Source organism: Pteronotus mesoamericanus, unplaced genomic scaffold (assembly GCF_021234165.1).
Source record: "Pteronotus mesoamericanus isolate MK-2021 breed Mesoamerican mustached bat unplaced genomic scaffold, CSHL_Meso_final contig_72, whole genome shotgun sequence".
Classification (NCBI taxonomy): domain Eukaryota; kingdom Metazoa; phylum Chordata; class Mammalia; order Chiroptera; family Mormoopidae; genus Pteronotus; species Pteronotus mesoamericanus.
In genome coordinates, this window is record NW_026555242.1 from 1,434,772 (window position 1) to 1,446,918 (window position 12,147).

General features: G+C 51.8%; 2 protein-coding genes across 2 annotated transcripts; one reads left to right on the forward strand and one right to left on the reverse strand.

Annotated features, from left to right (window-relative positions):
- Window positions 1-4,588: 4,588 nt before the first annotated feature.
- On the forward strand, window positions 4,589-5,497 carry CUNH16orf92 (chromosome unknown C16orf92 homolog). Its single transcript, XM_054582787.1, has 4 exons — window positions 4,589-4,652; window positions 4,980-5,135; window positions 5,241-5,328; window positions 5,443-5,497. The coding sequence occupies exons 1-4, from the start codon at window positions 4,589-4,591 to the stop codon at window positions 5,495-5,497; spliced, it is 363 nt and encodes a 120-aa protein (XP_054438762.1).
- A 441-nt stretch (window positions 5,498-5,938) lies between these two features.
- Window positions 5,939-11,943, reverse strand: TLCD3B (TLC domain containing 3B). The gene is made up of 5 exons (XM_054582818.1): window positions 11,472-11,943; window positions 10,508-10,591; window positions 7,574-7,808; window positions 7,058-7,153; window positions 5,939-6,756 (listed from the first exon to the last, which is right to left on the reverse strand). Exons 1-5 carry the CDS (start codon window positions 11,594-11,596, stop codon window positions 6,469-6,471), a joined length of 828 nt encoding a protein of 275 aa, XP_054438793.1. The 5' UTR covers window positions 11,597-11,943; the 3' UTR covers window positions 5,939-6,468.
- Window positions 11,944-12,147: the final 204 nt, after the last annotated feature.

Sequence of the window (12,147 nt, forward strand, 5' to 3'; positions counted from 1 at the left end):
CAGAGCTGGGTGAGTCTTGCAGGTCAGGGTAAGAAGTTCAGAATTCAGCCAGGAGCCACGGGAAGCCACTGGAGGATTTTAAAGAGTGGATGTGCATTTTCTGGTTTGTTCTCATTGGGGGAAGAGTGAACACAGATCAATCAGCCCACAGGTTGTTACAAAAAGCTGGGTGAGACGTGGGGTTGGTTTAAACAAGGGGGAGCAGAACTGGAGAGGGGGAAGAAGTGAATGGATTTGAGATTTATGTTGGAAATTGAGCCAGCAGCTCTTGGTAATCAGTTTGTCAGGAGAGAGACAAGGAGGGATCTCCTAACCCTGGACTTTTGTGTTGAGCGGAGTATATAGAGGAACCATGAAATCATTTGCTGTGATGGAAAGATGAAGTTTGGAGTAAGAGAATCAAGAGCTCCATTTGGGGTCTATTTAGTCTGAGATGTTTTTGGATGTGCAGAGGCATGAAGCAGGAATTTGGATAGAGGAGTCTGGAGCTCACAGGAGAGGGATGGGCTGGAAATATACATTTGTGAGTCATCAGCATAGAGATGGTATTTAAAGCCACAAGACTAGATGAAATCACCTAGGGAAAGAGAGTATAGATAGAAAAGAGAAGGTTCAAGGCTGAGCTGGTTAGAGAAGGAGTCCTGAAAATCAGTGAGTTTGGCCCCAGAGCCTGCAGGCAGGTTCAGGACACTGAGAGGCAGACAGAATGAACAGAGAAGTAAACATTAGGTTTGACAAGTTATGTGGTCATTGGTGGACCTGGCAAGAGTGGCTTCAGTGGAGTGGTGTGGACAAAGTCAGGTCTGGAGGGGTTGAAAAATACATTCTACATGAAGAAGCAGAGACAGCAAGTGTAGCCAGTCCCTTAGGGGTTGTGTATCTGTACTCTAATGATGTGCATCCACAAGTTCTCTCCCCTGTGCACCCTGAGGGCAGAGAGCAGGCCCTGGTGATTTCTATCTAAGCCACATGTGGAGCCCAGCACACAGTAGGAGCTCAATACATTTGTTCAATAGTTGGATGAATAAATGAATGAACTTCTGGCTAAGATGGAGGTATAGGTAGATACACTTTGCCTCCTTGCACAACCAAAAGAACAACAACAAATTTAAAAACAAAAAATAACCAGAACTGCCAGAAAATCAAACTGTATGGAAGTCCGACAACCAAGGAGTAAAAGAAGAAACATTCATTCAGATCGGTAGGAGGGGCAGAGAGGACGTTCAGCAAGGCAGCAACTGGAGGACTGGGCAACCCCACATCTGCATGCGGGTAAACTGGGAGGAACAACTGGGGAGTGAGACAGACTGTACAACCCAGGGTTCCAGCATGGGAAAAGAAAGCCTCAAAACCTCTGGCCATAAAAGCCTGTGGGAGTTGTGGCAACAGGAGAAACTCCCAGCCTCACAGGAGAGTCCACTGGAGAGGCCCACGGGGTCCTAGAACATACACAAACCGACTCACCCAGGAATCATCACTAGAAGGGCCCAATTGGTTTGTGGGTAGCGGGGGGAGTAACTGAAAGCCAGCTGAGCGCTGAGCAAGTAGCATTGTTCCCACTCTGACCCCTCCCCACATACAGCCCCACAACACAGTGAAGAGGGCTGCCCTGCCCTGGCAAATACCTAAGGCTCTGCCCCTTACAACATAACAGATGTATGGAGACAAAGAAATATGGCCTAAATGAAAGAACAGTTCAAAACTAAAAAAAAAAAAAAAAAAAAAAAAAAAAAAAAAAAAAAAAAAAGAACTAAGGAACAAAGAGATAGCCAACCTATCACATGCAGAGTTCAAAACACTGGTAATCAGGATGCTCAAAGAAATGGTTGAGTATGGTTGCAAAATAGAAGAAAAAGTGAAGGCTATGCAAAGTGAAATAAGAAAAATATACAAGGAATCAATGGTGAAAGGAAGGAAACCAGGACTCAAATGAACAATTTGGAACAGAAGAAAGAAATAAGCATTCAACCAGAATAGAATGAGGAAACAAGAATTCAAAAAAATGAGGAGAGGCTTGGGAGCCTCTGGGACTTTAAGCGTTCCAATATCTGAATCACAGGAGTGCCGAAAGAAGAAGAGAAAGAGCAAGAAATTGAAAACTTATTTGAACAAATTATGAAAGAGAATTTCCCCAGTCTGGCAAAGGAAATAGACTTCCAGGAGATCCAGGAAGCTCAGAGAGTCCCAAAGAAGTTGGACCCAAGGAAACACACACCAAGATACATCATAATTACATTACCCAAGATTAAAGATAAGGAGAGAACTTAAAAGCAGGAAGAGAAGAGAGTGTAACCTACAAAGGAGTTCCCATAAGACTATCAGCTGGTTTCTCTAACAAAACCTTATACGCAAGAAGGAGCTGGAAAGACATATTCGAAGTCATGAAAGGCAAGAACCTACATCCAAGATTACTCTATGCAGCAAAGTTATCATTTAGAATGGAAAGGGAGATAAAGCGCTCCCCAGATAAAGTCAAGTTAAAGGAGCTCATCATCATCAAGCCCTACTATATGAAATGTTAAAGGGACTTATTTAAAGAAAAGAAGATCAAAGCAATGAACAGTAAAATGACAAGAAACTCACAACTATCAACTGAACCTAAGAAACAAAAACAAAAACAAACTGAGGAAACAACTAGAACAGGAACAGAATCACAGAAATGGAAATCACACAGAATGTTACCAGTGGGGAGGGGGAAAGGAGAGAAGAGGGGGAAAAGGTACAGGGAATAAGAAGCGTAAATGGTAGGCACAAAATAGACAGGGGGAGGTTAAGAATAGTATAAGAAATGGAGAAGCCAAAGACCTTACACAGAAGACCCATGGACATGACCTAAGATTGGGGGGAATGCTGGTGGGAGGTGGGGTGCAGGGCAGAGGAGAATGAAGGGGAGAAAAAAATGGGACAACCATAATAGCATAATCAGTAAAATATACTTTTTAAAAAAGTAAACAAGTGGATAATTCAGTGCTTGACTAAAAAGGACCTTTTCTGGTAGAGAGGGAAGCTGTATTCTTTTGAGGAAGTTGAGGAAACTGCAAAATCTACTCCAAAGGCCAAAGGCTCTGAACCCCTTTTCTCTCAGCTAACCCTCAGGAGCAGCTGCACGTGGGGCCAAGGCCCTGGTCCAGAGCCAGGAACAAGATAGAGTCCCTGATGCCCATTACATGCCTGTGACTTTGGTTAGCTCACTTCCTCTTTCTTAGAAGAGATAAGTATAGGGAGGAGAGGCCCACATGAGCCAGTTCCATAAGAGGCCCCCAAAGTGTTACTTTTCCTCCTCTTTCCTCCTTTTCTCCCTGAGCTTCCTTCTTATTAAGGAAGCAGAACATGGCAAGTGCCTCCCAGTGTTGCTCTGAGGAGAATGGGTGGGCAGCCACGAGGGCAGGAACAATGAGGGGTGCGGATCCAGTGGAGGAGAGAGACTCTATCCGTAGAGCAGAGGACCTCACACATGAACAGGCATCTGTGTAATAAAACCAAGGAGACCCTGAAGTGTCCTTGGGCTTGGGTAGGCAGGACACATCTGTGACAGATAGCCCGACCTGCCCATCAGAGGGGAAGTAACTCTTTGAAGCAGACACACCCTGCAGGAGTGAAAGTGGTTGCTGGGAAGTAACAAATAAGAGAAAATTGGGTACTAAAAAGGGGAATTGGGATGGCCCTTCGTGGGAGACCACCCAGGGAGGGAAGCCTGCAAAAGCTCAGTGCATGACTGACAGAGCTGCCTTGAGAGATGGACTGCGGGCTTCCTCTTGACAACCCTGATGCCTGCCATTCCAATCGCAATACCTCCTCCTGAAGCACCTGATGCGGCCTGTGGGAAGAGGGGTGAAGGGGCCTGGAGTTGGGGAGCTGTGTCTTCCTGGGAGAAGGGGGAAAACAGCCAGGGCGACAGTTGTGGGCACTGCTGCCACCTAGTGGGAAAATCCTATTATTTCTCCTGGTTTCTAACCCCAGTATCATCGTTGGTCAAGCACCAAGAGAAAGGGTTTTGGGATGGAGGAAAGGTCGGTTCCCCTCAATTTGGGATCATAAGGCGAGAGGGAGCCTCAAGGAGGAAGATAACACCCATGGGATGTATGCATTGCCCACATTACTTTGCCCATCTGTGTCTTGGTTCCCTCCTCTGTGTAGTGAGGGCAGTAGTACCTACTTCATAGGGTTGTGATGGTTAGGTGAGTCAATCTACGCAAAGTACTTAGCATAGTAATAAATGCTCAATAAATGTTCCTGTGGTTGATCGAAGGGGTAACTGAAGGTATTTGGCCTTGCCCCCCACCTTCTATGCAAAAAAACCCCGAAACAAAACAAAACAAAAAAAAACACCTGTGCTTTCTATACAAATGCAGTGTTCCTTATACCCACCAAATCCCTCCTGTCTCTAAATTCTGAGGTTGCCACACTGTTCATTCCAAAGGATGGAAGGCTCCGTGGGTCCCAACCTCTTCCCTTCTAGTTCTGCAGTGGTTGGTGAAAGGGTTCCAAGCTCCAGCACTTTCTCCCCTCACTCCAGAATGTGTGGTCACAATGGCTCTGGGCTGTGACATCGCAGAGCCACCACCCCTGTCACAGCAGTGGAGGGGTCATGAGTTTGTGGCAGTGGGCGAGGGTGTGGTTGTGGCTGGCTGGGCTGGGGGCCATAGAAACAGGTGGGAAGTGGCCCTGAGAACAGTGGGAAGGAGGAAAGCTTGGGGCAGGGGAAGGGTCAATGCCCCCTTAGAGGCTGGGAGGCCGAGCTTCAGCCTTTCTCTTTGCTTTCCACACTTCTCTCCTATCCACCCCATCCAGCATGGGCCTTCTTGTGGAGAGCTCATCTGACCTTCGAGAGGTTCCTGGAACAAAATCAAGCCCCTCCGTAGACACGCTAAGGCTACCTGGCCTGCGTGACCTGGCAGGGCCCTGGTTCTGCCTCTGCCTTTCGGGGTGGGGGGCCTGGGTCCGCTTGGCCCTTGTCATGGAGTGCTCTGGGTCCTCAGCACCTAGGCCGGAGAGTGCGAAGATGACCCTGGGAGCAGAGTCTCCACTCTTCATAGACAGACCTGACTTCTTTGATTATCCAGACTCAGACCAAGCCAGGCTCCTGGCTCTGGCCCAGTTTATTGGAGAGAAACCTGTCATCTTTGTTAACTCAGGTATGAAGAAGCTTGAGAAGGGGTCTCCTCCTTGCCAGTGCCTGGAGGAGAGCTGACCTTGGAGCTGAGTCCAGAGTCCCCATTTCCCCCTTCCTTATCCAGCAGATTCCAGCTCCAGGTTCTTCCATCATATCCTGGTGAGCACTCTGGTGGTGGCCTTCTTCTTTCTCCTTTTCCAGTTCTGTGCACACATGTAAGGCCGGCCCCCTCCCCACCCTTGGCCCCAGCCCCACCCACCTCAGCCTACCTTGGGAGAGGCTAAAGGACCCAGAGGCAGCCTCCCACCTCTGATCTCCATATCCTATAGGAGCTTCCAGAAAGGGGCCGAAAGGGCCAGGCAAGTACCCTGGATGCCACGCTGAGAGCCCAGACCCAACCTCCTCCCCTGCTCATGAATAAAAGTCTTTGCTTTTTGGGAGTCCTGCCCTGTCCTGTGGACATTCTTGTTTTCTATCTTCAACTCACCACCACCACCCCCGCCCCCCCTCCCATCCCAAAGAACTGGGCTAAGAGAGCCATGGTGGCGTTCACGCAGGTCGTCTTTATTAGCAGTCTGTAAAGCACCTCCCAGGGTCCTTTGACCCCAGACTGGAGGAAGCCTTAAGAGGTCTGTAGCACCAGGGACATGCCATGGCCTGAGGGCAAGATGTACAGCCTAAGGGGGAAGGAACTGGGTGCCCCTCACCTGCCCTGGGGATTGCTCAGCACTGGGAAGGCTGGGGATAGCAGCCATCTCCCTCCCCCCCACCCCAAAAAACTAGTTTGAATTTGGGTGAATAAATAAAATAAATAATATTCCTCAGGCTGGCCTCCCCTGGAGAGGAGCTATGGGGGCAACCAGCCCTGAGCAAGGCCATGGGGGTTGGTTAGGGTGTCCCTTCCCTCCCAGATGTCAGGGAGCTGAGAGGGGTTTGCAGCAGGGGGTATGGGATGGCCTTGGCAACAGCGCCTCCCCCACATTCTTTGACTCCTGGTTCTCTTGAGTCTCCATCAGTCTCCCCACAGCCCTCAAGCCTTAAGCGGATGGGAAGTGGTGCCCCTTCCTCTACCCTTCGCACTCCACGGCCCCAAGGGTTGTGATCAGAGACGGGGGTGTGCAGGAAGGGATTCACTGCCCTCAGCTCAGGCACCTTGGGGAGAAGAGGCCTTCTCTCCCTGCCTTCCAGTTCACCTGGTCCTTGCCCCTTAGCCCCTGAGGGAATCTGTGCCCACTCCTCGGAGTCCACTTTTCAGTCATGGGGTTGTCGGACCCCTGGGTCCCCACCCCCATCCAGCAGCCCCAGAGCCCTGTCCCTGTGGCGATAGGGGTGGGGAGGATCCCCTGGCTCCACCCTCAGTCCTGGGGCTGACAGGGAGAGGGCGGCGGGGAGCTCCGGGGCCGAAAGAGGCGGCAGGCCCCGCGGCAGATGAGGAAGAACCAGTAGAGCTGGGGAGCGAGCAGCAGCGCGGCGCCCAGGTTGACGTGGGCCGGAATGGCGAGGGGCACGGCGAGCAGCGGCAGGCCCGCGTGCCGCCCGTAGGCCCAGTACAGGTAGGGGAAGAGCAGCACCCGGCAGCAGAGGAAGCTGAGCAGCATCAGGGCCCCGTTCACCTTGTGCAGCAGTGTGTGCTGCTGCTTGTACTGCAGTGGGGGCGCGGCAGAAAGCGGGGACCGGTGAGGGGCGGCAGGGGGCGTGCCTCTGCCCGCCGACCACGCCCCTGGCCCGTTCTGGGCCCCGCCCCTCTGCCCACCTCCAGGCCTTCCCCTTTTCCAACAGCGCAGGGCTTAAGGCCCCGGGCCCCGCCTCCCCTTTATCCCGTCCTATAGTCGCTCCCAGACCTGACTCTTCACCTGTCCTTTAAAAAATCCCTAAAAGCTCCTAAAGTGCCTGCCCTTCCCGTACCCTCCCGTCAGGCTCATATACACTCAAGTACCCTCTCACCTGGATAAGGATCTTGCCAAGGCAGACGAAGGGTGTGCTGACTTCTGCCATCAGCAAGCAGCCTAGAAAGAAGTCTCCCTTGCCCTGCCGCCACACCTGAGAGGAGAGGAAGGAAACACCCAGGCCTCACCGTGGATTCTGGGGGAGCACCTGCACCCCTGTTCTCCTGCTCTCGCCTCTGTCATTTTTGGCGATGCTTAACCCTGAAAGTCTGAACATGAGCTCGCTGTATCTAACAATCTTGCAGGTAAGATTGTTTACAGTATATTACATATGAGGAAACTGAGGCTCAGAAACATGCAACAGCAGCTCCAAAGCACCACAGCCAGGGATGGCCCAGTCAGGCCAGGCTGACCCCAGACCATCTTGCTGTCTGGTGCTCGGTAAACCCTCCATGGGGACCCTCCACCCTATGCCTGCTCTGCTGCTGGAACCTGGACCCACAGCTCCCCAAGCTCCTAAGAGTGCTGGCATGAGCAGGACATGGGGGCCCTGGCTGTCAGCACCCTCACTCACCACCGACAGCGGGAAGCACACAAGCACCATGACTGCATGGTGGAGCACCATGAGGAACTCCTTGTGCAGGTAGCCGCGCGCCACAGCCCAGGTGCTGTCTGGGGCCCTGGTCCCTCCTTCGTCCCCTCCGTGCCCCTTGACCTGGTGCTTGTGCCAGTGACAGAGAAACATGGCATAGATGTCATAGATGAAGTAGGGCACTGCGAACTGTGTGTAGGCAGAGGAAAGCCAGTGTCTGTTGGGCAGAAAGGGGCAGGGAGAGAAAGAGGTGGTCAGGAAGAAAGAATATGGACAGAGCAGCTGCCAGGTGCTGGGGTTGATGCTGGATGTGTCGTGTGAATCAGATCTCAAGGGCTATTCACAGCAACCCTGAGCTGGAAGTGGACTCTCAAATTACATGATGAAGCCCCAGGTTAGAGGGTGAGAAAGTTGCTCAAAGTCACGCAATCACACAGCTGGTAAGTAGTAGTGATGGGATTCAAACCCAGACTGTCTGACTTCAAAACCCACTCATTTTTCATATTCATTCATTCATTAGTTCATTAATTCATTCATTCATTTTCTTCTGCTTCTCCTCCTCCTCCTTCTCCTCCTCGTCCTCCTCCTTCTCTTCTTCTTCTTATTCTCCTTCTCCCCCCATCCCCTGTCTGCAGTATGGTGGAAGAAAAAAAGGAAAATAGATAAAAAGACAGCACAGACCAAAGGACAGAGATAGAGTGAGAAAACAAGCACAGGAAAGATATGACAGACAGCTGAGGTCAGGACAAATAGCAGACGGGCTGAGAGTGATGGAAAGGGACCATACTGGCTAACATTGACTAGTTATTACATGTAGGCACTATTCTAATAGTCTAAATCTTTTACACGTGTAACCTTATTTACTCCCCACCAAAATCCTTTAAGAAGTAGCTATGGTTATCACCTCCATTTTACAGATGAGGAAACTGAGAGGCTAGGTAACCTGGCTGAGGAATAAACATGAGAAATCTGGCTCCATAGCCCTCACTCTCAGCCCCACTGTCCCCTGGAAGATTCAAGACAAGTGTCAAGAGTCAGGCCCTGTTGGAGACTTGGTGCTGTCTGTGCTACTTGTTCTTCCTGAATGTGGTCCAATCTCTTGTTTTTTCAGGTGCAGCCAAGCATTATGGAGAAAATGCTGAGCAAAAGGAGCCAAGAGCAGAGAAAGTTCTATGCACTTTGAGAGTAAACAAAAATGAAAAGTGCATGAATATGCAACATTGGATTTTTTTTCTGCCTGAGTCAGTACATTGAACATTTTCTCTTAAATCCTTCAGTGTTGTGACAGGTCTGAGGTGGGTGTGGGAGGTCAAAGAGGCAGGACCAGAGGAACTGGCCCAACTAGGTGGAGGGACAAAAGCAAAGTCAGCCAGGAAGTGACAAGAAAAAGAGCTGAGCTCAAATGTGAGGAGCTGCTGAAGAAATGAGTGAGACCTGGAAGGAGATGGGCATAGATGGGGGTGTCAAGCTGGGAGCAGAACAAAAGCCCTGGCGGGAGGCTGGGCTGGCAGGGGACAGGCAGCCCACACTAAGAGGAGTGATTTCAGGAAAAGAGAAGCTGAGACCCATGTTGAAGAGTGTGACCAAGAGGGAGAGAGAGAAGGAGCAACTTAGAGACAGAGGGTAGAAAAGTGGAAAGGGGTCCAACAGCTGGAGAGAAGTGAGAGCGGGAAATGGCCAGGAGAACCAGCTGCAGCAGGCATTGTAAGGAGTGGCACCACTGGCTTGCAGGGTGGCCAGGACCACCCCCCAGTCCCTGGACAGCAATGTGAAGATTTAAACCCAGACCCACTCTCTGAGCAATTAGGTGCTCCGAAGCAGGAACAGCTGTTGTCCCTAGATTAACTCTGATCCTCCTCACCCACCTGAAGATTAAAAGGGGGAGGGAAAATAACGGAGCTGGGGTGGGGAAGGAGAAGTAAGAGTTGGAAGGTGACCTCTGTAAGAAGGCGAGAGGAGGAAATGTGTGGCTCATTTCGGACCCAGGGATGGAAAAGAGGGGGAGAGGGCAAGAGGAAGCCAAGTCACAGGGGCAGAGTCTGAAGAGTTAAGTATCCAGTTTATGTGAGCCAGAACTGCTCTAGGCATTAAACATACACAACTCAACTCCTCCTCGCAGCTGCCTTTACAAGCAGGGATGTGTCTCAGTCCACAGATGAGGGAACTCATCGTCAGGGAAAGAGGGGCACTTCTAGGTCAGGCTCATCCAGACAATGTCCATGGGGCTTGCCAGCCACCATAGAAGGGGAGCGGGGCCAGAAGTGAAGCAGGAGGAGTCATCGGCATCCTTACAGGCAGCTCTAGTGCAGTCTGTGGGTCACCTAAAGATGGCCCGTCAGCACCACGGACAGGGCCCCTTTCCTTTCTCCTGGGTTTTTTTTGGCAAGCACCAGGCACTGCAGCAGCTGCCAGTGCCAAATTTTGACCTACACACACACACACACACACCCTCACACACACTAGTGGCCTTGTTTGTGTCATCTTTCTTCTCTCATCTCCCTTGTTCATGGAACTGGGACTGGAGCCCTGGATTCGGGGAGGAGGTGAGAGGTGAGCCCAGCATGAGGAAAAGGCAACCTAGTTGGCTGCTGGTTGGAAATTGGTTCTGAACGGTGTAAAGGTGGGAGAAGGTAGAGGAGGAAACAACCTTCAGAACCTAGGATTCAAGAGGCCAGGAAGCTGGGAGCTGCTTTGAGAATCCTATTTGATTCCAACTCCTTCTGCTGGTTCTGACCTTTAAGGTCAGGACACAGATAAATTTATCTCTGGGTGTGGAGTTGCAGCTATTGCAGTTAACATGCTCAGGCCCGAGTGAAAGGCTTAAGGACCACTGTAGAAGCCCCTAGCAAATCTCAGGGCTCACACATACACACAAGCTGCTGCAACCTGAGCAAAGGGGGGTCTCATGGCACTTACTGGTCGTCAATGATGTGCTTGCAGGAGGTGGACACGATGTATCCAGCTGTGGAGGCCATGACAGCTTGGACAGAGGACACTAGCCTAGGGAGGAAGAAGGGACAGTGGTAGAGGGAGTAGGCATACCCCTTGGTTTCTCCTCTTTACTGTTCAGTTCCCATGCTTTGGACTTGGTCACTTCTCAGGCCACTCCCTACCCATCTTTGCTCCTGAACCTGCCTAGCCGCCACTCCTCAGTTTACCCCTATCCTCGCAGCAAGCTTCCTTTCCTCAGTTGTAGACACTGAGTTGTCTTCCTCCCAGGAGGACACAAGGGAGGTCATCCTGAGAAGAAGCAATCCTGAAAATGTGTGGCTGATAACAAGACCCTTCCTGGCGAGGGGCAGGGTGGGGAAAGCACAGGATGGGAAGGGGGAGCCCTGGGCCTATTCTTGTACCACTCAGCTGCCCAGTCATCATACTGGCCATCGGCTAGCCCTTAAAAACCCCAAATGTCCTCTGGCCACTTTTGCACTGTCCCTTAACTGCCACCATGCTCCCCTCCCCAACTCTGGCCCTCATTCCAGGGTTGTACAGAGTTCTGCCTCTCACTCCTCCATCCCTCGTCCCCCCAAACACATGTGCTAAACAATACACGGCTCTCTGCCCCTTGCCTTGTTCCCTAATATCTTACAGGAATGTTTTAGTCACATGCTGATCCTGTTTTAGAGGGTGGGAGGGTGAATGAGGGAAGGAAAGAAAAGCAGTCTGAATGCGAGTAGACCAGATGGCTGGGTTTGGATGCGATCTCCTGGGACAGAGAGTAGGGCAGTGAGGAGGGAAGGAAGCTTGGAGGTAGAGCCCACCGACCACTTCAGGAGCCCCCAGATCCCACCAGGTCAAGGGTCCAAGGAAGGACTGGGTCCCATTCATCCCCATAAAGCCTGAGCAGGGGAGAAGGGCTGAGGGAAGGGGTGCAGTTTACCTGGCGGAAACAATGACCGCGTCGGCCTCCTCCCAGCGCAGCTGGGGCAACCGCTGGAGTGTGTTCTTGGAGAGGAGGAAGAGTCCGGGGAACACCACCCCCCCAGCCACCATTGGGGTCAGCATGTTCGCTCAGGCCTGGGCAGGGAGGCTGAGCTGAAGGGAGTTAGAGGTGGAGACAAAAATGCAAAGCCAGAGAAGGGGAGAGAAAAAGAGAAAGGGGCACAAAGGGGACAGGGCAGGAAGGGATGGGTCAGGGGAGTCAGACCAGAGGAAGGGGAAAGGGAGTTAGATTAGATGAGGAAAGGGGAGAGGCCAGGGAGAGGGTGGATCTGAGAAAGGGAGCAGGAGAAAGCCAGCCAGAGGGAGGGAGAGAGATGAGGAGGGGAGGACATGGTAAGAGGACAGAGAAGGAGAGGGTACTGGAGGAGGAGGAAGATGTGGATGGGGGAGGGGAGGGAGAGAGAAGCCAGGTTGGGGGGGGCTTACGTGGAGAGGCTGGGAGGGCCCGAGGAGGCGGGGTGGGGTGGGGGGTGGGACTGGTGCCAGCCCTGAAAGGCAGGGAGAGAGGGCGGGAGGGAAGGGAGAGAGAGGAGCGGCAGAGAAAGTGGTCAGCGGTCAGCACTGCTCTCCCGCCTCTCGCTGCTGCCACAGTCCCCGCTGCCCGGCACTGACGC

What these genes read in the sequence shown, in the direction of transcription:
- CUNH16orf92 (XM_054582787.1), top strand. Translation starts at nt 4,589, where the DNA reads ATGAGTTTGTGGCAGTGGGCGAGGGTGTGGTTGTGGCTGGCTGGGCTG. An exon ending in GCTGGGGGCCATAGAAACAG is followed by an intron (nt 4,653 to 4,979) that starts GTGGGAAGTGGC and finishes CTGGGTCCTCAG; the next exon opens with CACCTAGGCCGGAGAGTGCG. An exon ending in TGTCATCTTTGTTAACTCAG is followed by an intron (nt 5,136 to 5,240) that starts GTATGAAGAAGC and finishes CTTATCCAGCAG; the next exon opens with ATTCCAGCTCCAGGTTCTTC.
- TLCD3B (XM_054582818.1), bottom strand. Translation starts at nt 11,596, where the DNA reads ATGCTGACCCCAATGGTGGCTGGGGGGGTGGTGTTCCCCGGACTCTTC. An exon ending in GCGGTCATTGTTTCCGCCAG is followed by an intron (nt 10,592 to 11,471) that starts GTAAACTGCACC and finishes CTTCCTCCCTAG; the next exon opens with GCTAGTGTCCTCTGTCCAAG. An exon ending in TTGGCAAGATCCTTATCCAG is followed by an intron (nt 6,757 to 7,057) that starts GTGAGAGGGTAC and finishes CCCCCACTGCAG; the next exon opens with TACAAGCAGCAGCACACACT.